At 47.5% G+C, this 24214-nt stretch overlaps 1 protein-coding gene across 1 annotated transcript in view; it reads right to left on the bottom strand.

Moving 5' to 3' along the window:
- MINDY4 (MINDY lysine 48 deubiquitinase 4) overlaps positions 1-24214 on the bottom strand; it is a 103048-nt gene that overhangs the window by 54468 nt on the left and 24366 nt on the right. Inside the window, exon 6 of the mRNA XM_028119252.2 lies at positions 2489-2547. Within this exon, the coding sequence (XP_027975053.1) occupies positions 2489-2547 (59 nt within the window). The remainder of the gene's footprint in view (positions 1-2488; positions 2548-24214) is intronic.

Below are 24214 nucleotides of genomic sequence, written 5' to 3'. Positions count from 1 at the left end.
CAGATTCCATCTCCCCAGGCCTCCTCCAGGGACCCACGCTGAGACCTCAGCCCTGTGTTCACACACCACGAGGATCCAGCCTCTAGATCATTCTGCCTCCAGGATGTCTCACACCTTGCCCCCACCCTTTCTCCCTCCACTGTTACAGGAATATGTCATTCTTTTTCTACCTGTTCATCAAGCACTTCATCGAGCATCCATGATATGCCAGGGGTTGTGTGGGACAGTGGGATAGGGGAGGTCCAGAGATGAGTAAAGCACCAGCCCTGCCTTCAGGGAGCTCGCTGCCTAGAGGGAGACAGAGCCCCAAACAAATAATGTAACATGAGTACTAATACAGAGATAGCGCAAGGGTTTTAAGAGCAGAGAAGAGGCAAATAATTCTGCCTTAGAGGGTCAGAGAAGCTCTCCATTAAAGCTAACTATCGCAGCAGGGTCTTGAAATACACAGAGGATTTCGCCAGCCAGAATAGGGGACCAATCACATCTTTTCTAGACGATTCCAAGAGCCCCCTCACTGGTCTTCCAACATCCAGGCCCTTACCTCTAAAATCCATCCTCCATACGTATCCAGAGGTAGCCCTAAACCCACAGCACTGCACACGTTACTCACCAGCACAGAATCTTCAAGTGCTCTTTACTGGCTAATGATTTACAGTCAATGATTTACAGCCAAGCTCATTGGCACAGCACTCAAGGTCATCCTGGCCCTACCACACCTTCGTTCCCAGCCTCTGCTCCCCACTGACCCCATGTCTTCCCCTATGGGCCAGTCGCCTCAAGCCAATCACTCTTTCTCACACTCTATGCCTTGCCCACGAGGCTTGCTGCACATCTCTACCTGGCAAGACTTCCTCAACCTTCAGAGCCCAGTCCAAATACCTCCTCACTGTGGAAACTTCTGGAATCCACCACAGAACTCGTCTTATACGTCTCTTGAAGCAGTGATGAACTGCTAACTGTCCTCTTTATGTGTTGTATCAGAGGATACCTCTTTCCTCTGTCCCACCCAACCCAGCCCTCCAAGAAACCAAGGCCTCTTTTTATTCACCTTGATGTACTTTCAACAGCCTCATCTATGCCCTGGCAAGTAACTGCTAACGAAAGTTGGCTGAACTGAACCAAAGGAAAATGAATCAGGGTAGGGAAGAAAATGCTGTTCCTCTAATCAAATTTTACTCCTTGTCTCTGCCTCACCCCAAAACTTCTTTCCCTTTCTCTTGATGACTGGGTTCCATGATGTCCTACCTTTTATTTCCTTCCCCTTTCCTAAATCATTAGCTGAGCCACTAGCAAAGAGGGGTCTGCCTCCCTCTGGAAAACACACACTTCAAACAACTGGGTTCTGAGAGAATTGCTAAAAGCCTTCCTTCCACTAGGCTCCAATAGAGCCCTCTGGGTTCTGAAGGCCAGGAAGTGCTTCGTTTTCTGTCCAGACAGGAGTGGCTCTCACTGGAAAATCTTAAAGTGCAGTGCTTTACAGAAAGGCTTCAGAGGCCAACGCGTGCTGGCTCCGACCGTCGGCGTCACCACGTGTGGGACTCTGCCCCTTCCTGCGCCGGCCAAGCGATCCCCACCGGCCACCGCGGATGATTCCAACTCCAAGGAACTGCTACCTCTGAAGTGAGCCGCGCAGAACAAACCAACCCCTGCCTCGTCATTCAGACAGAGGCTCCTGCCTTTCAACTTCATCAGCAAACCGTCAGACCGCACGTCTCACACAACTAACTTCTGAAGAGTGTGTGGCTTTTCTCCTTCAGTTTAAAAGGGGTGCTTGAAAGGAGAAGAAAGGTACGTGAGTGGCCCGACAGGTAAATCACTGGCTTCCGGAAGAAGAGCAAATGTCAACGGCACTCAAGCCTCGTCCTTCACATCTGGTCGCTGGGTCGCCATCATCCGTTCTGCTGCTGCTTTGCCAAGCCCCACAAACACAGCAGTCTTTGGGGAGGAGAGAATCACAGAAAGGGGAAACAAAGGATGGCTTCAAAACTGAAGAGCGGAGGGACATGTTCCCGATCATGATCTGGGAGAGCAGCGACAGGGATGTACACGCGTGTGAAACTGCATGGAGCCAAACACTTAAGATGTGTACACTTCACCTAACATATGCCCCAATAAGACACCGACTAAGCTTTTTAAAGGACAGTCTTCCCCAGGCAGAGCTGTCTTCTGGAGATCTGTGTATGTTCCGAATAGCCCTAAAAGAGCCCCCAAATGCAAAAGACGCTCCTCTTCACCCCCACACCCCCACACCAGTGTGGGTCCAGAAATGCCCAGACTTCTTATAAGGATTTCTCCAAGACAAAAGACAGAAGGTAGAAGAAGACAGCAACCACAAAGACAGAAGCCGGCTCTACTCACTGGGCCAGCCTCTCCTTCCTAAGGTCAGGTGGGAGGAAAGGAGCCCCCACCCACCACCCCCCAGTTGGAGCAAATGGAGCCCCCTGGACCCTGCCAGCCACAGCAAAGAGGCAGCGGGGGCACCTACCAAGCTGCAGGACACCCAGCTCACCATCAGCCTTGTTGGGCACCGGCAACTGATTTTTCCTAGAAAAAAAGAAAATGTCAATGCACCAGAGGAAAATGACACCGAAATACAAGCAGCAGAGAAGAACCGAGGGAGCACTGGGTGGGAGTTCAGGGGACCGTTCTCTCTAGCTGGGCCCTGCCATTCGTGTATGCCCCGCACGGTCATTCTCCCTCTCTGCGCCACAGGTTCCTTCACTGGATGGGACCAAATGGCCTCCCAGGTGTCTTTCAATTCTGTGTTCTCATGGACATACACACATACACACACCAGCCAATACAGGTGGATAAACCCCATAGTTCGACACTTGCCCAGAACCAAATGCAAGCATGTCTTGCTGATGTCACCATGATACTGCTAGAAAACACGCACACACATACGCACACGCAAATCAAGTGCTTGTCATCACTGCACAGGTTTTTTTCATCACATCTCTATTTTCTTTTTTGTTTTGTTTCTTTTCTCTCCCAGCTTTCTTGTAAAGCCATCAGCAGCCATTTCTAAGAAACCTCTAAAATGCACCAAAAGCCTGTTCTGTGAGACTGATTTATAAGTTCAGGTATATACATGTGGAACTTTCTCAACACGCCCACCTGTATTTTAGCTCTCTGGATATTTTCTTTCCTCCAGCATGCATCAATCTGGACTAAAGAAAAATCTTTTTTTTTTTTTTGAAGAATGCATTAAGAATAACAATATTACCTCACTCTCTGAAAACCCATTTACTATGTTAAAAAATGACAGCCCTTTTGAATGTGGCATTGAAATATATTTTCCTCCAACATCCTTGCAGGGTAAGATATGATTGAAGTAACAATCGTAATCTTGCCATGCTACGTTCTATTGAATTGGCTTCCTCCTGAAGATGTATGAAGGGGTGTGAGTGGAAGACCACGGAGGACACACGGTACCAAATCTGTGAGCATGTACTTCTTCGGATTCCGAGTTTCTTGCTCTGGCCCGGAGCGCTGCAACACAGAGCTCCTTCCCCCACCCGCCCAGGCAGCCCTAATCCTCTCCCACCGGGTCAAGACCATGCTCCTCAATTCAAAACCACAAAATTCCTACGTCTCTACGCTACCAGGATTCGGCAAGCGTTCTCTTGGGGACTGGTAAAAACACAAGCTGGAAAGGGAATCTAAGGCCTGGAAGGGCAGTAGAAGGAGGTGAAGGGGGAGGCAGTGCAGATGCTGGGTCACGGCCATGGCAATGAGAAACTGCGCCTTCACCAGAAGTTTCTGTCCGCGTACCCCTCCCACCACCAATGACTCTGCCACTAAAGGCTGAGGACCCGAGTCCCACCTCTGTCTGTCCCTTCTGTCACTATTCCATCCGGAGACTAGGGCAAGGTGCCTCCCCCTTTCTGAAAAGTGAGGATTGAGGCACGGTGCTAAATGGCCTCTAACATCTGCCCTGAAACATCCAAGCAGGGAACAGCAGGAGCAAAGACATCTCTGCAACATCCCAAAAGAAAAAACATCTCTCTTGTACCCGTCCCTGCTCTCTGCCTCTTGCTTTCTCACCCAGATCACTGGAATAGCCTCCTCACTGTTTTCCCGACCCCCAGTGTGATGCCCCACTCTGGCCCCCCACATCTTCACAGGGGTATCAAAGGCATCTTTCTAAAAAATTAATCTGATTGTGCCACGGCCTGGCTGAAATTCTTCAAGAGCTCCCCATCATCACCACCACCACCAATAATAATATTTATAAAAATGACAATAATAACAGCAAATACTCTCTGACTCCTTTGGTTGTTCCAGGCACTGTGCTGAGTGCCTTGCAAGCAACAAAAGCCATCTGCTTCTCAGGACAGCCCTATGAAGGAGCTGTCGCGCTGAGCCTCACAGAGATCCAGTAATTCTCCCAGGACACAGCAAGTAAGTGGTGGCATAGGAATTTGAACCCAGGCAATGACCCCAAAGACAAAGGCAGCAACCACCACATATAGTGCTTCTTTGAAAACTAAAATCCAGGATGGGGCACCTGGCTGGCTTAGTCGGTGGTGCATGTGACCCTTGATCTCGGGGGTTGTGAATTTGAGTCCAATGTTGGGTGTAAAGATTACCTAAAAATAAAAAATAAATAACTAAAATCAAATCAAATCCAGGCCCATTAAGGTACCCGACAGGCTATCTCTGAGCTAGCCACCTACGACCCCAGCCCCCTCTCCCTCTGCACCCTCACACTCCACGCACATTCCCTGAATGCTGAACTTCCCAGCCTCTGCCTCTATACCTTTTCATAAGCACTTCAGTTGGGCTAGAATATCCTTTGGCAAACTCACACTCATCCTCTACAGCCCAAGTGGTATGCCACTTCCTTCTCAACTCCGAACATGCATTCATTTATTTCCTCACCCACTCATCTAGCAAACATGTGGCAGTAATCTGGCAGGCCTGTCTCCCTGCTGAAGGGAGACCCAAGCATGTAAAATAAACAAGCATAAATTGCAATTTGACATGGTACGGTAGGCTGAATAATGGCCCCCAAAGATAGCCTGTGAATGGTACCTTATATGGCAGAAAGGACTCTGTAGATGGGACTAAGTTAAGGATCTTAGGATGAAAGAGGGTACCCTGGATTACACAAGTGGGAACAATGTAATTATAAGTGTCCTTGTAAGAGGGAAGCACAGGGAGATTTGACAGGGAAGAGGAGAGGGGGGTGATGCCACGAGCAGAGATTAGAGGGATGCACTCTGAATATGGATGAGGGCCACAAGTCAACGATGGGGGTGGCCATGAGAAGCTCCAAAACATCAAAGAAACAGATTCCCCCTGGTGCCTCCAGAAAGAACGAGCCCTGCCAACACCTTGACTTTAGCCCAGTGGAACTGACTTCAGACCCTGATCCTCCAGAACAGTAAGATAATATACTCACATTGTTTTGAGCCACTGAGTCTGTGGGAATTCGTGACCGCTGCCATGGGGTACTAATATACACGGTGAGAGAAATCACAAGGAGGGACGAAGGACCATGGGATTCTCTTGGTCACCTCTGTACCCCATGCGCCCAGCACCCGGCCAGTGCTCCATAAATAGATGCTGAGTACCACAGTGACCCTCACAGAAGCAAGGTGACTCACACAAGGTCCCACAACTTAGAAGCCAGAACTTAAACCCAGGCCCCTGGCTCCAATTGTTCTATTTCGTTCCTTCTTCTATGTTATGCTTCCTTCCCCTGCCCAGAGCCTCCATGGCTTCCTGTAGACCACAGCACAAAATCCAAACCTCCCAAGCAGCCCCCTTGGCTCCTGAGGGCAAAGCCTTGGGGCACGTGGGTGGCCAAGAGCCACGGCCAGAGGGTGGAGATGATGTTCCCGCTGCAAAGGGTACAGCTGGGCCTCTCCCTGGTCATGGGACTTCCACCCAGAGCGCCATCCATCAGCTGCAGAAGCCCAGCTCAGATGCTTTGTGCCTGTTTCCCACAGATCTCATCACCAGAGGAGACTTCAATTATGCTCACACTTAGGGAATGTGCTTATTGTTCCTTTCATGTGTCCCTTTGTGGCATTAGCATTACAAGGTTTAAAAGGTCAGTTTAAAAGCATGTTCTTGCCTTTGATTGAAAACTATTATGGAAAACAATGACAACAAGATAAATTAAGGATTCAAAATACTTTTGATGGTGCAGATAACCCAGAGACATGTGTCATAGTGTGCATCCAGTAAATCCATGGGAGCCAGGCTGTAGACACCCAGCTTGTCTGCCGTGTCTGAGTTCACCACTTCCCACTCAAAGTCCCTTCCTTCTGTGGCCCCAAGGGAGAAGCCAGGGCCAGGGCACTGCGGGTATCTAGGGCTCCATGGGGCCAGGACTCAATCACGGATAACTGAATCTTGGTGAGGTGGGAAGAGCTACTCAGAGACCTGACTTCTTGTCCCTCTTCCCCCAACCCTCCCCCTTGGGCAAGTGCCCTTGGGCAAGTCATTACCCCTCTGTAGGCATCAGGTGCCTCATCTGTACCTCGGGGGAAGCCTGGGCATGCTCATCACTGTGGGACACTACAGGTGCAGGGGCTCTGAGAGGCCTGGAGTGCCTGGGCCACACTAGTTTTGAAGATGCTCTCCTGCTTATGCAGCCCCACACTCCGAATATTTCACTAGCTCTTAACATGAAAAGATAAGGTGGTGCTCCTTCCTCAATGTTTGACACTGGATACTTGGCTAAATTAGTTACGGAGTATAAAAGAAAGGTGTCCCACGGGAATAAAGATATTGACTACTTACTATATATTCTATTTGATGGCAACTCAGAACCCAGTGTGAATGGAGTCCAAACTGACACCACTAATGTGGCACAAGAATCCAGACTATAACACAAAATTTTCCCAAGACAGGGATAGCCCAGCACACCTAACTAAAGCAATGTAAAATTATCTGGAAGGGCACTTCTACAAAGCAGGTCACACAAGATTCCCAGAAGAGAGAGAATTTTTTTAAGTGCCACTGAAAATATGCTCAAAAGAAATAACTAGTAAATATATGAGAAAATCATACACCATAAGAGAAAGCCAGGTGACACAGCAAAAAGGACTCCCAAGAACTTGAGATAATAGAACAACAATCTAAAAGAGGCTGTAATTAGAGTAAGGAAACTTCTTTAACAGGAATGGAAATCATTAGAAAAGAAACAGATACTATAAAAAAAAGAATGGGCAGTTTTGAAAAGTACATACAGTCACAGAAATAAAAAAGAAAATTTATGGACATAGAAGGATGGTGATTCTAACATATGAAATACATGTTAAACCCCATGAGCCTGCTGCTGGGCGGGGGTGGACAGGGACGGGTCATGGAAAGCTTTTCTCTGTAGAACACCATCAACTCATAAATGTAAAGGAACGAGAAAATGATAAAAATTAGACAATCACCATTTTATAAACTCCTAATACGGGAAAAGATTATCAATGGATGCTAAAACCGTGGCTGAAACGTTCTTGCGGAACAGGATATTCATCTAGTCTGAAAGTTACCGATACCTCATTAATGGCAAAAGGGAAAGTTCCCTTTACAATGATGGAGAGAGGGTCCCTGGGTGGCTCAGTCGGTTAAGTGTCTGCCTTCGGCTGAGGTCATGATCCCAGGGTCCTGGGATGGAGCCCTACATCAGGGTCCCTGCTCGGCAGAGAGTCTGCTTCTCCCTCTACCCCTCACCACCTGCTTGTGCTCTCTCTCTCATGCTCTCTCTCTCTCACAGTCTCTCAAATAAATAAATAAGTAAATAAATATTTTTTAAAAATATAATGATGGAGAGACTGGCGGAAACCACCTTAATGGAGTGATCCAACTTAGCATCAGCAGAAATCACACAAACTGATAATCTGTCCTCCTGACGTGATGTAATGGGAAATATGCAACATCACATATGTACTACCCTTGCCCTAAACATGTTTAACATAAACCTAACAGTGAAACAGACATATCTAGAATGTAGTCATTCTATAAGACAACAAGACTACACTCATGAAAAACTAAAAATGGACGGAAATTGTTTGAGATTAGAAGAGACTAGAGAGACACGGCAATGAAATGCGGGTAGATCCTTGAATGGATCCTGGATTAAAAAAACTAATGCCTGGGGGTGCCTGGATGGCTCAGTCGGTTAAGCATCTTACTCTTGATTTTGGCTCAGGTCATGATCTGAGGGTGGTGAGATTGAGCCCCGCATGGGGCTCAGCACTGAGTGTGGAGTCTGCTTAAGATTCTCTCTCTCTCTCTCTCCCCCCCTGCCTCTCCCTCCCCCACTTGCTCTGTCTTTTAAAAAAAAAAGAGAAGAAAAGAAAAAAGAAAACACTAAAGCCTAAAGGAACATTTTGGAGCCATGCGGGGGAATTTGATTTTGGGCCTTATGTTAGCTGATGTTATGGAAACTTCTTGGGTGTGTTAATGGTACCATGGTTAGGCAGGAGAATGTTCTTGTCCTTATGAGATGCAAGCTGAGATATTTAGGGGTGACATGCCATGGTATCTGAATTTTACTTTCAAGGGAATCATCAAAAATGTGTGAGTCACAGGGGCGCCTGGGTGGCTCAATCGGTTAAGCGTCTGCCTTCGGCTCAGGTCATGATCCCAGGGTCCTGGGATCGAGTCCCGCATCGGGCTCCCTGCTCCATGGGGTGTCTGCTTCTTGCTCTCCCTCCGCCGCTCCCCCTGCTCACTCTCTCTGTCTCTCTAATAAATAAATAAAATCTTTAAAAAACATGTGTGTATTACAAATACATATACTGTACACGGGGAGGGGAGAAGTATGACAAAAAAACCAAGTATGACAAAGTCCTGGGATTGCTGAGTGTAGGAGAAGACGGCATGGGTGTTCATTTTTCTATTCTTCCAACTTTTCTATAGGTTAGATCTTCTTTAACATTGGGGAGAAACTTGGGATAAGCTTCAACAGGAGATGGGATACAATGAAGAGATAATAAATTACTAGGAGTTATCAGATGACATGATCTGAATGCAACTCAACCCCAAGAGAGAAAACATGTGAAAGAGCAAAGAAGAGATGTGGAGGGGGGAAAACTTTAATTCCAATGCCCATCTAAAAGGAGTTCCAGAAGGAAAAATAAAGACGGTGTGAGAAAGGAGATTATGGAAAGGATAATGGCTAAAAACTCAGCAGACATGAATCCTCACAGAAATCTAAGAAGCCTCAAATGGCACATGTGGAAATCAATGCACACCTAGATATGTCATCTCGAAACAACATATTAATGACAATGAGAAAAATCTTAGCAGAAAGGCAGATTAGCTATAAAAAAATTACTTTAACAAAAGACATCTTTAATATTCAAAATATTAAAGGTAAGGTCAAAATGAAGGCATTTTCAGACAAAGAATGAAAAAGTTTACCATCACAGACCTTCACCGAAGAAACCACTCATGGACTTACTTTAGCAAGAAGGAAAGCGAACCCGGGAGAAAAGAGCAAGACCAAGGCAATGACGAGAAAAGACATCTTTAAACATGTAGATAAACCTAAATGAGAGCTGATGATAGAAAAAAAATAACAACAATAGCAACTAATTAGGGGGTAGTTAAAAACACAGGGATAATACTAGATGATGATTATACACAGGAAATGTGGGAACAGGAAACGAGCAGCTGAAGCTTTCTAAAATCCTTGTATTTTTTGAGGGAGTAGAGAGACTGATTAAACTGAAACTTTAAGTCAATTATGATAAAAAAAATTTTAAGAGTAACTGCTAAAATAGTAAAAGCATAATCTATAATGTCCAAGGAGAAAAAATAAACACCACTTGATTCACAAGAAAGTGCCACTGTGGAAAACAGTTGGGCAGTTCCTCAAAAAAGTAGAATATAGAATCACCATATGATCCTGCAATTCCACTCCTGGGTATATACCCCAAAGAAGTGAACCCTGGGACACGTGTTCATAGCAGCACTATTCTCTATAGACGGAAGGTGAAAACAACTCAAGTGTCCACCAACAAATGAGTGGATAAACAAAATGCAGTATATTCATGCAATGGACTATTATTCCACCATAAAAAGGAATGAAGAACTGACATGTGCTACGACATGATGAACCACAAAAACATGATGCTGAGTGAAAGAAGCCAGAGACAAAGGATCACGTATGGTATGATTCCATTTATGTGAAACACTGTTGACTGGGGGTTGCTGGGGGTGAGGGGAGGTGAGGAATGGGGAGGAAACTGCTTGGTAGGAAGAGATTTTACTCTGAAGAGAAGGAAATACTTTCGAAGTAGACAGTGACGGTTATACAACACTGTGAATGTGCTAAAAGCCACTGAATCACTCACTTGAAAATGGCTAATTTAAAAAAAGAAGAAGAAGAAAGGAAAAGAAGAGGAAAAAGGAAATGAAAAAGCGTATGGCAAAATGAAAGTACAGAATCCAGATGAATTCAAGTGTACCGGTAATTGTATTAAAAGCAAACAAACTCAGCTTGCCAGTTAAAAGACGGAGACACACAGATTGATTCTTTTTTTTTTAATTCGCAATATGATGTTTCACAAGGTACATGACACAAAAGGTGAACCATGCCACATGGAAGAAAAGAGATCACTTGTGGACCAACCATTTAAAAGCCAATGTAGTTAATACTGTATCATCAGATTCAAAATAGACTTTGGAATAAAAAGCATTATCAGTGATAAACCTACTTGTTACAGAATAACAAAAGGAATGACGTAACAGGAGAATTTGGCCATGTTGAACCTCTATAAAATGGGGTTCATAACAGTCCCACCTCAAAAGGCTGTGGTGAGCATTACACAGGTCAGTCCAGCAAGGGCTGAGAATAGCATCCGACACGGAATCGCTCCACGTTCGCTGATGTGAGGATGATGGTGCTTATGGGACTAGTAGCACCTTGATTCCAAACAGCTAAACTTATCAATACAAGTGCAAAAATATGAACTAAAATAACAAACAACTGCATCGGCCATGAGTTTGAGGACAATCTTGGCCGAGTAGGGATGCAAGAATATTTTAACGTTAGACAATCTAACAATGGAATTCACACCAACAGAGGGGACAAATGGAAAATAATCTCAATAGATGCAGCAAAAACATTTGATAAAAAATACTCATATGCATTTTAAAAATAAAAACTGTAGCAAGCTTAAGGGACAAGAAGGGTTTTGCTTTACTTGATATATACATATTTCAGCCTGACAGAACATGCCAGCACCGAAGCAAGCGTCCGTGCTGGAGGCAGCAGCCGTCCAGGCTACTGTCCTATCCCACAAGACTGTGGAGGAGGCTGTCCCATCGCATCCTGGAAACACACCAGAGGCGGTGCTGCAAGACAAGTGAAACTGACGAGCCGGGGCCAGGTTTCCCGGTGTAGGACGGCACCCTTGCTACTACCCGGCCTCTAACAGAACCTCCTTTTGGAATGAACAACAGGGCTGGATGGTAACGAAGCAGAGAGTTGCTCCATTGTCAGGAGACACACAGGAATTGCACAGACAAGCCACAGGACTAGCTTGCGCCGGAGAAGACTGGCATCGCTTCGAGCTGTAATTGCCCTGAGTCTCAGCTTCTCTTTGGCCAGAATCGTCTTTGGGGGGCTACAGGGACCAGAACCAGGGAGTGATTCCGGGCTTCAGCTCCTGGGACCCAGCCCTTCCCCACCTGCAGGCCCTTCTTGGACATGTGGGGGTGGGGAGTGGGCAGCAAGTCCTTAGGGGGCGCCCTCAGAGGAGCAGCTGTGTCACACTCTTTTCCTCACAGTGACAGCCCATAGCCCTGTGCTTAAAGGCTCTCCTTAAGGACTGAACTTACTGAACTTAGGGAGCAAGGAGTAAGCCTTAATGAGGCAGATCCCTGAGGGCAAGCTGATTGAAAAAGAATTCTTCTAAAAGGGCGCCTGGGTGGCTCAGTTGGTTAAGCAACTGCCTTCGGCTCAGGTCATGATCCCAGGGTCCTGGGATTGAGCCCCGCATCGGCTCCCTGCTCGGAGGGGAGCCTGCTTCCCCCTTTCCCACTCCCCCTGCTTGGTTCCCTCTCTCGCTGTCTCTCTGTCAAATAAATAAATAAAATCTTAAAAAAAAAGAATTCTTCTAAAAAGTTGAAATTCTCCACAGAAGAAAAGATTCTTTTCACTTTCCTGCTGTTTCTCTTCAACTTCCCACAGGGGCTCAGCAAGCTCCCCCAGATAAAGGGACAGAATCAGAATTGTGGCGACTTTGGCTGTGAAGAAGCTTGGGAGTCACCTGGTGTAACCCTGGTTTGACAGATGAGGAGACTGAGCTCTGGGGAGAGGAAGGGAGCTCCTCGTGTCCCAGATGCTCAGCCCTGTGGGATCCATGCCCCAACCTTGGGAAGCACTCTATCTCCTTGGCCAGCCCACTCGACAGGCATTTTTTAAATGAAGCCCGAAAGAACAGGAGGCCTTGTTAAAGGTCGGGGCTATTGGGAAGTCACCGGGGGCACTATCCCAATGTTTAACTGATCTCAGTTTCATACCCGGCCCCTGCCAGCGCTTGAACTGCTGACCTTCAACGTATAATAGCAATCTTTTTTTTTTTTTTCCTCTCTCTTCTTTTTTCTTAAGGATGTGGAAAACTTGACTAGAATTGCCTGGTCTGACATTTCCTGTGAGAAAGCATTCTGCTTGGAATACTGTGAAAGCAATCTGCCTTAACAATTCAATCCAAATAAATTATCTTCCTGAAACTAGTGAAAACACTTAATTGGGAATTGGGCTGCATACCCAAGTCTCTCTCATCCGGGTCCATGATGACGAAGGTTGGACAAAGATAGGGATCGCCCGGTGAGGACAGATTTGGGGGAAGGGAGGGGGCACTGATGGCCCTGCATCCTCCTGGAAAAGCCATCGGCTCAGCCCTTCTAGCTGGAGAGAACACACGTACTCTGGCCTCCCGGACCATTGTTCTTTGGGGATGATGATTTCTCAGCTTAACTATCTTTCCGTATGCGCCCTTCCCCACAGGCTTTGGCATGCACCCTTGATGAGAAGTGTGCAGAGCCAGAGCAAGATCTGAAACCAAGTCCAGCATTTCTCTTTCCTTGAGTCAGGCCGGATTCTGGCACATTCCAGGAACAGAGAAGAAATGTACCCAGTTACCAAGACATCAGACTGGGAGGGTTCCCTCAAGGGCACACAATTCACAAAACAAAACTGTACTAGATGTGACCTTCCCTCGCATTATTCTCCCCTTCTCTCAATTGGCACAAGGTCTTAGCATACAACTGGTATTTAATGCATGCCCCGTCTGAAAGCTGAGAAGTTCGCAGAGTTCACCTAGCTATGGCTCGTCCATCTGGAAGGGCTAGAAAGGCCCATCCAGACCATCCAGTCGAATCCCGCAGCCCTCTCAGGGGGTAGGGGTGGGGTGGGTGTGGAGCTTTTGCCAAGGCCCCCTGGGTAATGGGCAAAACCAGAAATTGAATGTTAGGCTCCAGACTCTTCATCTCAGTTCATTTTCATCTACTGGATGTTGGAAGCATGGATTGCACTTCCTTACGACCCAAAAGCATTAGGGCAGGTTGGCTGTTCTTCCGTTCAAGCCGCTAACGGGGCCTTGCGGCTCTCCCAATTCTTACTGCCCTGCCCTTTTCACAGGCTACACTCTCCTGGGTGTGGCGGAGCTCAGCTCCCTGGGGAGACTGGTGCGGGGAGGCAGATGTTGCTCAACAGCAATGAAAAGGTATGTGGAGCTGATGTTTCTCCAGGGAAAGAAAAACATCCTCTTGAAGGAAAGTGGTGTCTATGGAGTGGTTCTCTGGAGCATGGCCAAATCCACTGAACCATTCATTCACCTGAGCCATGCAGTTCACCAGACAGAATGTTGCTAGCCCATGATCTCCCTTGGTCTTGCCTCCTTCCCTCTGCCCACCAGCATGTGGCTGCACAGCTCAGCCACACCCAACCACCGTGAGACGCTGGATGAGCCCAATGTCTAGGGCCAGAGCTAGAGACGTGATGTGGTGCCTGGCCCATGCCACGGGGGCCCCCTGGTTTCAGCCCACCAGCAAGTGGGATCACAAGCCTGCCTCTCATTAGGGCTCCTGGCATCAGAGTGAGGACCCAACGGCATGGCTCTACCGGAGACAAAGATTAGCCCTGGCCCTGCCCTCCCCAAGGCTGGTATGAGAGCCCAGGATGGAAAGGATTGCCTCGACAACCTTGGCCCTGTGCCAGGGAGTCTAAAGTCACACTTGGAGTTATAAAAGGAAGGTTCTGACGTGCTGCCTGAAAGACATTACATAAGAGTTGCCAGCAGTTTCCACAGTGGATTGGGAAGCTGTGTGGAGATGTTTACTTAGCTGCTACTAAGGGAAGCTGTTTGGGGCACTGTCCCTGCCCTGTTACTATCCTATTAAAAACCCACACATCCAGGGAAGGAGCTGTCCTAACGAGAGAGGTCACCTTTCTTGGAGTCCCATTAAGCAGTGAAATCCACTTGGGTTCTGTTTGGTTACATATGCCAAAGAGTGGCTTACGACAACTTCTGGGATGAAATATCTCCATTTTGCACACACAACACTCTCCCCTGCACAAGCAGTAATAAAAGAGCCATGAGCCATCAGGCTAAAACAACACTGTCTGGGTGCTTTAACTCCTTATCAATCTTAAAATAGAGAAATTTGGATTCATTTACTTTTAGAAAAGGTGAGGAGGTTTACACATCAGTAATACTTCTTTTTGAAGTTCATGTCTCGCCCCCAAGTGGTTCTGGGTGGATATTTACCTTCCCTGGTGAATATCCATTTTCTTTCCTGTGACATTCTAAGGGTTCTAAATGTTTTCTAGTCTTGTCCTTACAATAATAATTATTTACCTGGGTGTCTATATCTACTTCACCAAGCACTTGCAAACCATCGTTTTCAACTTAATTCTCACTAAAAGCCTATGTGGAAAGCAGCATTTTCACAAACGAGGACAGTAAGGCTCAGAAACTTGGAAATGGTCCAACACAAACCAGTCCACGACACACAGGCCCATGATGAAGTGAGGAAAATACGCAGCAATACAGTGCATCTTTCACATGGACTGATGTGTTCATTTTAAATACTGGAATTTTATTTCAAGATTATATCTATATTTAAATTTTATGAAATTGGTTTTAATGTTCTTACTTAGCCAGAAAATCAATAGCAGCAACAAGTTGAACAGCATCTGATTCAAGGTGAAGTTAACAGGGCTCAAGCTTCAGGGACCCTCACTTGGACAGGCCCCTTCCAAGAAGCCCAAGTGATGTGTTGGCATGGTCTTCTGTTTTTATAAAATTTGCAAGAATGGGATACTTTTATATTCTTTTTCTTAAAGAGGCCACTAAAACTGTGTATGTTTCAGGCCCTCCACCTCTGGAGCTGAACCAAGTTGGTTCCCCTGGGGTTTTTTTTGTTTTTGCGTTTGTTTATATTCTGCTGACCTATGAACTCCCGGTAACCCACTGTGCCAGATGCCTGACACGAAGTCTCCTTCGACCCAGAGACCCTGTCATTGTATTGCCCTAGTTCATATAGGGAAAGGCCCAGCCAAGACTGGAACATCTCTTTCTTCCACCCCACATCGCCCCATTATAAGAAAGGAATCTTCAGGAAATTTTGACCTACTCCAAAAGCACAGAGGACAGGCTGTTGTCTGGAAATTTCTTAGAAAAAAGAGAAAGAAACCTGTTGCTTTAAAACCAAGTTAGCGTTGCTAACTTTGAGCACTACACCACTCATACACATAAAACCAGAGAGCCGCGGAATTTCCATGGGGGGGCCAGCCCCAACTCAGGACAAGCACACCCTGAGCTAAAATTAGATGTGTCCCTGAGCCAGTTAGGCAGCCTCCCTGGTGCCTCTTCTGGCAGCCGTTTTCACTTGAAATGGGGTGTGAGGGTCCCTGGGTCCCGACCAGTGTGGGTCCCCTCCCTCCCTACCCCCTGGAGTTACCCCTTTGCCTCTAATAAGAGTTCCCAGCTATTCCACACAGGTGGTCCCTGGGCAGGGAGCCCAGCAGGAGGGGGTATTCAGTGGGGAGCTAGGATGCTGCTCAAAGGTAGGGAATCCACGCAGGAACTTTCTGTGAGCCCTAAAGCATAGGAGCACAGGATCCATCTCACACGGAAGTCAGGAAATAGGGACTTGGAATTTTAGCAGAGGGCAAGCATTCCTTCCCAGTTCCTCAAGAGGTAACGAACTAATGTGAGTTTGTAAGCACACTCTCTTTTCTACTTAACAGAGAAACTTCTGCAGAAGGGGAATGAAGCCCTTTGGCAAGGCTCTGGCTTCCCTGGTTTCTAAGGATCTGAATCCAAATGACACAAGAATGAGACCTAAAGCACACGCCCTCTGAAACCCCCTAGAGCGCTCGCTGCTCCAGGCTGCACCCCTCTGCCACCGTTACCTGTCCCCAGGGGGGTGGGCGTGCGGGGGCCTACAGACAGCAGCCCCTTCTGGATTGTGTGGGCAAGAAATGGCCCCAGCAACACAGCCAACAGGAAGAGCTTTGACCAAAGGTATCTGGAGCTTTTTCCAGAACAAATATAAAAACCATGTGAAGCGGCTGGACCCACGTCAGGCAGTCTCCTGTTGGAAATGTCATGTTGAGCCTCACGATGTGGGTGTAATCAAAGGATTGGAAGTTTCGAGAAAACATCCAGAGGGTCGGCAGAGGGAAGATGCAGCCAGCTTGTACTGCCAGGCTGTGGGTGTACAGATTCCAGTCCTAGTAGCATGGGAAGGGAAGGATGGATGTGGGGAGGCAGGGTAGGAATCACCACCAGTACGACACCAGAAGAGTCTGCTTTCTGTGCATCTGGACCGTATGCATGAACTATTGTTTCTATAATAGCCACTAAATGGTTTCTTGGAGGTCAAAGGGCTTGAGGATGCCCACAGATAATAGGGAAGGGGCCGCCGCACCTCTCACCAGGCACGTTGGGGTGTTCCCTCGCTGCTTCTTGGGCTAGCCTTGTGTTTTATATCATCACCTCGCCCAGATTCCAACCCTTAGGGACACACTACGACCTTGTTACACTACTTTAGGATCTTTACTGAGAGACAAAAGATAGATTCTATTGACTACTCATTTTTCCTATTTTTCCTATGTGTGTTTCCCATTTTTATTTTGAAAAATATTAAACCTACAGGAAAACTGCAAGAATAATACAATGAACATCCGTATACCATTCACTTGCAGAGACAAATGAACATTTACCATATTTGCTTTTCCCCTCTCCCTCTGTCTCTCCCTCTCCCCCTTTCCATTCCTCCTCCCTCCAAACACATGCATACACACAGAAACACACACGCTTTCTTTTTTTCTGCTGAACCATCTGAAAGTGAGTTGAAAATATTATAACGTCATCCCTAAAGAGTCCAAGCCTGTATCTCCTAAGAACAAGGATAGTCTCCTACAAAACCCGTTGTGGGTTTTATTTGCATGAGAACACTTTTTAAAACAAGGATTCTTGTTTAGGCTCTCCCACATCCCGGCATCTAGTAAGTGTACCTTTTGGAGTTATTTTCTTTTAAAAGATGGATAAATCCGTTGTAATGTCTTTATTAAATAGGTCAGCAGGCCAGCTCTGCCTTTGGTTTTTATCTAAAACGGATACTTTCAACTTCTTTTTTCTTCTTTTAAAATATTCCCAGGAGCGTACCGGGTTTTAAAGGATCCCCGACCATCCACATCTAGGCTAGAAAGGGAGCTGAGATTTGTCAGGACTCTGGGAGGGGGTCGGGGGTGTGGGGGAGACTCTGGGTTGTAGACCCAGATGGATTTCCTTGACTTCTGCAGGCATTGGTTCCTAGACACTTGTCAAAATGCCCTTATAAGTTCATCTGCCTTCTATAGAGTAGCTTCTGGACTGTGAATGCTCAGTATGCCATTGCTCCATGAGGAGATGAACATGAAATTATGAAGGTGATTATAAGCCCTGAAAAAGAGCCTCCAGTCTCAGAGGATGGCAGGGACCTTGGTCATGGTTTCCATTCAGAGACTTTTCTGGTGGGTTGGGTTTTTTTTGTTTTTTTCTTTCTCATTCAAAGGAAATTTTACCTGAAGGCAGAAAAGCTGAACAAAGTGACACTGGGACCAAACGAAGCACCACTACCAGGGACGGAACGCCGTCCTCCTTTCATGGACTTCCCATTTCTCTTCATTATTTTCACAGAACCGAAGGAAGCCCTGGGGCCCCGTGTGGAAGCCTTGACATGGAGGACCCCAGCCATAGGGGCCCAGCCAAGGGCCGCTTACCATGTCCCCCACTGTCCACACCTGGCCTAGGGAGAACTTCTAGAAAAGAGAAAGGCAGGGACGCACATCTGTTTCAACCTCCAGAGCTTTCAAATGTTGGCCCAGCCTCACCTTGGCCTTCAGTGCAAAGGGGAAGAAATGCCTAATGGAAGGCAAATTTAATCCACAAATACTCCCAGAAGACCTACTAGGTGTCTGGCCCCCATGAGAGAGACCTGTCCTGAGACACAGGAACCAGGCCATGCTCTTGTCTTCACCGCCTTTGGCCACGGCCCATACAATAGAGCTAAACATTTCTCTCTGACCACCATAACCTCCCATAATCTGGCTCTAAGCTTACTTCTCATCCCTTTGTTACAAAATTTCCATTTATTCAGGAATACATCCATCCACTTAAGAAACAGGGTGTTTTGGATAACCAAATAGTAGGAAAGAAAGCTAGCATTCGTTAACTACTGTGGGCCAAATATTTTATATACATTATTTCTTTTGTTTTCGTAACAATCCCATAAAGGCAGGTATATCATCCCATTTTTTAGATGAAGAAACTAAGCCACAAAGAGATGAACAAAAACACTGTGCCCAAGGTCACCCTGTTAGTGAGTGGCAAATCTGTCCAATTCTAAACCTCAGGTTCTTTCAAGCTCACCACGCTGAGAGCTGTTAAATCTGTTAAAGATGGGGAGCCATATTTCGAAGTCTCAGAATTCAAAAAAATGCCATGTTTTCCAAACAGCAGTCCTCAATAACTTAACAAAGCTGTGCTTAATTGGAATAAACTTCAAATAACTCAAAAACTCTGCTGAGCAGAATCGGCTCTTTCACCGGGGATTTAAAAGCTACTTTGAGAACTTGTAATGCCCCGGGGCCCATCATCACGATATCAATTACCATTACGGAGTAGGGCAGAAAATGAATCTTGATACTGTCTGTGCAGCCCTTCCCAGACCCCACCCAAGGACACACTTCCTGCCTCTCAGAGTCTCTGTGAATGGCCAGTTTCTCTTCTGCTGCTGGCGCCCAGCCCTGGGCTTACAAACATGCTCACATCTCTCCCATACTGGAAAAAGGACCCTGTTCCCTAACCTTCCCCCTTCTTGAGCTGCCATTCTGCCCCTTCACCTCTACACTTTTAAAAAGCTCCATATTCTCTGTATCTGACCTCACCCACACTATTCCTCATGCTGGTGCAGTTGACCGTCTGCCCCCAGTATCCTACTGAAAGAGCTCTCTCCAAACCTACTTCCATCACCCAACCCGGTGACCTGCCCAACCTCCCTGAAGGGCCCAAAGCTGTCAAGTTCCTGACCCTCTCTTCTCTCACCTCCCCGGTTCTCCTCCTGCTCTGACCATTGCTTTTCCTTATCACACCAAACACATGGCTCTCCCCTGCAGGATTTGGACCCAGGTGCCTTTATCATGCACCCTTGGTGGTGTCCACCCCTCCAAGGACATCAGCTTTTGGTCCCAAGCCAGCCCTTCCCAGATACTTCTCATCCGACATTTCCCAGGATCTGCATTTCTGTCCCACACCTGACTGTGGAAACAAAAGGTCAGCTGGACATGCCCAGGATCCAACCCCTCATCACCTCATGACCCAGCTAGTACCTCCTCTTTGGGTCCCCATCTCTGCTCCCTGCACGCCCAGCCTCCCGGCCCACCTCGTCCCACAGCTAAGTCCTATGGGTTCTCTTCCCAGGTGCCCTGCCCCTCACCCCACTGCCACAGTCAGCTCAGAGCCCACACCGCCTTCTAGGTCTGGCTCCTGCAACCAGTCGTCCTGCTCAGCCTATAGCGCCCCAGGACTAATCTTCCTGAAGCATGGCTCTAACTGATTTTTTAAAAAAAAAACAACACCCACATAACTGAAAACTTGAAAGACTTTTCTATCCCTCTATTGCTCTATGAGCCAGCTCTCAAGGCACAGTCTGGTCCTCCAGTCTCCTCTCCCCCTGGTCCTCGCACATGCCCTCGGTTCCAGCCTACACCAACGCACCCAACTCTTTGCCTTTGTTCCCACTGTCCCCCAGCTTGAGATGGGTCTGCTCCCTGAACTGTTAGACCAACTCTCTAAGGTCTCACCAATGTCAGCATCCCAACACCCCTTCCTCCCAAGACAGGGGCCTAAGGATAGTGGTTAAGACTGAGGCTCCTAGAACCAGACTTGTCTGCATGAACTCAGACTGGTCAGTCACTCTGTGCCTCAGTTTCCCCACCTATAAAATGAAGCCAATAACTCTCCCAGTGTGGCTGTCAGGATTAAATAAGGTAACACATCTAAGGCTCTTGCCACAGGACTTGTCAAATGTGAGTACTCAATAAACATCAAGGACTTCATTATCCCTGAAACAATCCAGACCCTAGCTCCATGGCTCTCTGCCCTTGTCCCCTTGTCACTTGCCTTTTTTTTTAATCCTGTAGGACAGTCATTTGCATGGATGTCTCAGCCTCTGTGGGTCAGGAACCTATCCATCACCTCTCTCTCCCACACTATTCGAACAAGCAAGGCACACTTCATAAATGTTTTGTTGAACTGAATTAAATTAAATAACACGCATTTAGATTGAGATCAAAAACTGTTTACTCTATTAGGAAAAGGCTCCACTTCTGAGGGGCCCATGGTTACAAAAGTGGCCTCAACAGGAAATGGAAGGAATCCTATGGCTTTAGTAACTTCTTGTGGAATGAGCAGAGAAAACAAAGTAGAATTTTCTGGAATGAGGCACACACATGGAATCCAGCTATACAGGAAACTGCCCTGGCAGGTCATCTTTGTGATTTGAAGAACTCTGACCAAAATGCCCCTGACAGAACTCAGGATCAAAGACCATCTTTCTACGATAGAGGCACCAGCCTGAGTGAGTCACAGCAGTGTTCCAGCCCACGGCCACTGTTTGGGAAAACCAGCTGGGGGGGGGGGGGTCACAAAGGAAGGGGTCACGAAGAGGACCCTCTCCATCAGAACAGAAAAGGATTTGGCAGGGGAAAGACATCAGCTCTCTCTGCCCCAGCAGTCAGCCTATCAGAGTTATCCTCAGGGTGCTAACAAGGATGCTCATCTTTTCCCTCAATCACGGTGCCTTCCCAATCCTTAGGGAAAGCTATGAGTTTAGGCTCTTTTCTCCATAAGCTCCCATATGTGCACATCACCCAAAACTGCCTGCAAATACAACAGGACCCAAGACATGCCTCAGGAACAAAGGGCTGAGGAAAAGTAAGAGAGCTGCTTTAACTTTGAGGAACGAGATTCCCAGGGATACCAGCAAGTTTTTTTCAAGAAATCTCAAGCTTAGAGGAAAGCGGAGAAGAGAGGAGTATGTCCAGGTACAGAAGTGAGGCCTTTGGCTATTTCCCAACTGGGCTATTCCAACCCTGCTCACCCTTCAAGGCCCAGCCCAAGAGCACCTCCTCCTCTAAGACCCTGTGGCACGTGAATGGGCACCATCAACCTAGCCTGGCAGAGATGCTGCCTGCTACTTTTAGGTCTTTTTCTGTCTGCAAGATCACTCATCCCACTCCTCCACACGTTCCTTGAGTGAAAGGAAGACCTCACACTTCACTTTCCTCTCCTCAAGACAAAGCCAATAATCCAGCTCTATCCTATAAGTGTGGAACAATTCTGAGCAAAGTTGAGGGAGGAAGGGCCACAGAGAACTCACCGCCATACTCAGGCAGCTGACAGTCCCGCAGGAGAAACAAGGCGGCCTGTCAGCTCTCTTCAGCGTGGCAGGAGTATGAGAAGGGGGCCATGTCCAGGGGTCGGAGCAGGGAAGAGATCTGAAGAAGCTTCCTAAAGAAAGCGACTTTCAAAATGACTTAAATATAGGACATCACAGTTGTAACGGGTGGGGTTGGTGGGTTGGTGGGTTGGTTAGATGGATGGTTGGCTGGATGGATGGTTGGTTAAATGAATGTATGAATGAAAAAAATGAGTGAGTCAATGAAGGAATACCAACAAATGAACTTGAGGATAAAGTTTGAACTGTTCCAATTCTACTTAAAATTATCAGTTTAGGTTTTATGACACTTATCCAAGCAGCTCAGCATAATTTTCCCTTTCTTTCTCTTTGCTATGTATGGTCTCTCATTTGCTCAATATTTATTGCCAGGTCCAGGGATACAGTTGGAAAAACGGAAGGAAGGAAGGAAGGAAGGAAGGAAGGAAGGAACGAACGAACGAACGAACGAAGGAGGGAGGGAGGGAGGGAAGGAAGGAAGGAAGGAAGGAAGGAAGGAAGGAAGCAAGGAAGGAAGGAAGAAGGAAGAAAAGGAGGAAGGAAGGGAAGGAGGAAGGAAGCCCATTCCAGTCCTCAAGGACTTCATGGAAGTAAAGGTGAGTTAACAAGTCACTAGGCTAAATTGAGGGTTATCCATGATACTGAGGAGCAGAAGAGAAGCATTTAGACTCTGTGGACGAGGCCAGGATCAGGGTGAGACAGCACAGCACCTTGTGTGTGCAAAATGTAAGGAGGCACTCACCCCCAGGTTCATGCAGGTGCCCACACTGCAGATGAGCCATGCTGAGAATGCGTGCCCCTTAAATGCCACACCCTAAATGCCTTGTTGGCTTCATTCTCATCTGGCCCTGTCGCGGCCTCTAGATAGACCTTGCTTTGCAGTTCTGGTAGCCAGGGTCTAGGGAGCTAACTGGCAAACGAGCAAATAAGCATGATGGAGTGAGGGGGGAAAAAAGCACCCAGGAAAGAAGAATCTCCATATACTTCCCCTGCTGACAATCATCGCCCAAAAATTACCCCTGAGCCCTAACAGCCTCCTTCTATCCAGCAGCAGTGGCTTCCCCTGCACAGAACAGCTTCCCAGTCTGTGTGCCAGTGACGAGCGCCCTGGGCAGAGCTGGCAAGGGCCAGATGTGGCTCCGATCTCGGAGCTGTCACTCTGATGTCCAGACAGGGACAAAATGAGACCACTCACCCCTCCAAGGAGATGTGCAGACGCGTTCTCACCTCTTTAGCCACACTCTGGAGGATCTCAAAGGGAATCTAGAGAAGTCTCTCTGCCCTGGGAAATGCACTGGACAGAAGACCTGGGCGCTCCCGCAGCCGAAGGTACCCAGCAGCTAGTTACCGCGCAGGGTAGGGGCATCTAGCCCCCGTCCTGCACGGCTCCAAGTGGCCTGTAACGTGCACAGGAGCAGTGTCTCATATTTACTCTCCTGCACATGCTAGGAACAGGGCCAGATCCAGGAGAGAGAACTGGTATCCCACCGTGGACGGGGGCACACACGTAGGGGAGATGTGGGAGAGAGGTGCGAGGGAGAACCAGCTGAGCACGGGGCAGCCGCACCCGACACAGAAGACAGGTCCCCAGAGTCAGCTATGAAGGGGGAGCTGGACCAGGACGGGAGCCCCGGGCAGGCCACCTGTCCACACAGGCCAGTGGCACCCAGCAAGCCACTGCGTATTGTGCAGCTTCAAGAGTCAGCTAATTCCCAACCTTTATAGTCTGACATAAAGTCCAAATAATGTGCAAAGATGAATTAAAATGGAAATTCCACCCATTATTCATCCCACGCGGTGCAGATGTTCTCAGACTCAGGATGCTCAGGTATGGGGAATAGTCAATAAACCACAAATACCACATCCTCGGCTGAGCCCCTGTCAAGCCCCAGACGGCATTATTCATTCCCCATCAGGACGTGGTCAGGCATCAGTGTGCCAGCCAGCCCGCTCATGATCGGAAGCCTGGGAGGGGCAGGTGACCCAGAAGGGGCTGGGATTCACTCATCTCTCCTCTGTGCACTGTCCTTGGTAGGGATCTGGTGAGTGCCTGCTGAATGAAATCACCAGCAAGGGTTGCTGGAGTCCAGAAGATGGATGAAGATCTGCCGCCACCTACTGTCCATTCTGCAAAACCCGAAAAATCCGCTGGGGTGGGGGAACCCTCATGGTAGTCACTAAGTCCCAGAATCAACACAGAGGCAGGGTCACTGATACTTTGGGGCCATGGCGGTGT

This window comes from Eumetopias jubatus, unplaced genomic scaffold (assembly GCF_037043125.1).
Source record: "Eumetopias jubatus isolate StellerSeaLion01/CBP00866 unplaced genomic scaffold, mEumJub1_p1.0 scaffold_14, whole genome shotgun sequence".
NCBI classification, from domain to species: domain Eukaryota; kingdom Metazoa; phylum Chordata; class Mammalia; order Carnivora; family Otariidae; genus Eumetopias; species Eumetopias jubatus.
Note: the sequence above shows the minus strand (reverse complement) of the source record. Positions and strands in the feature narration are given on the sequence as shown.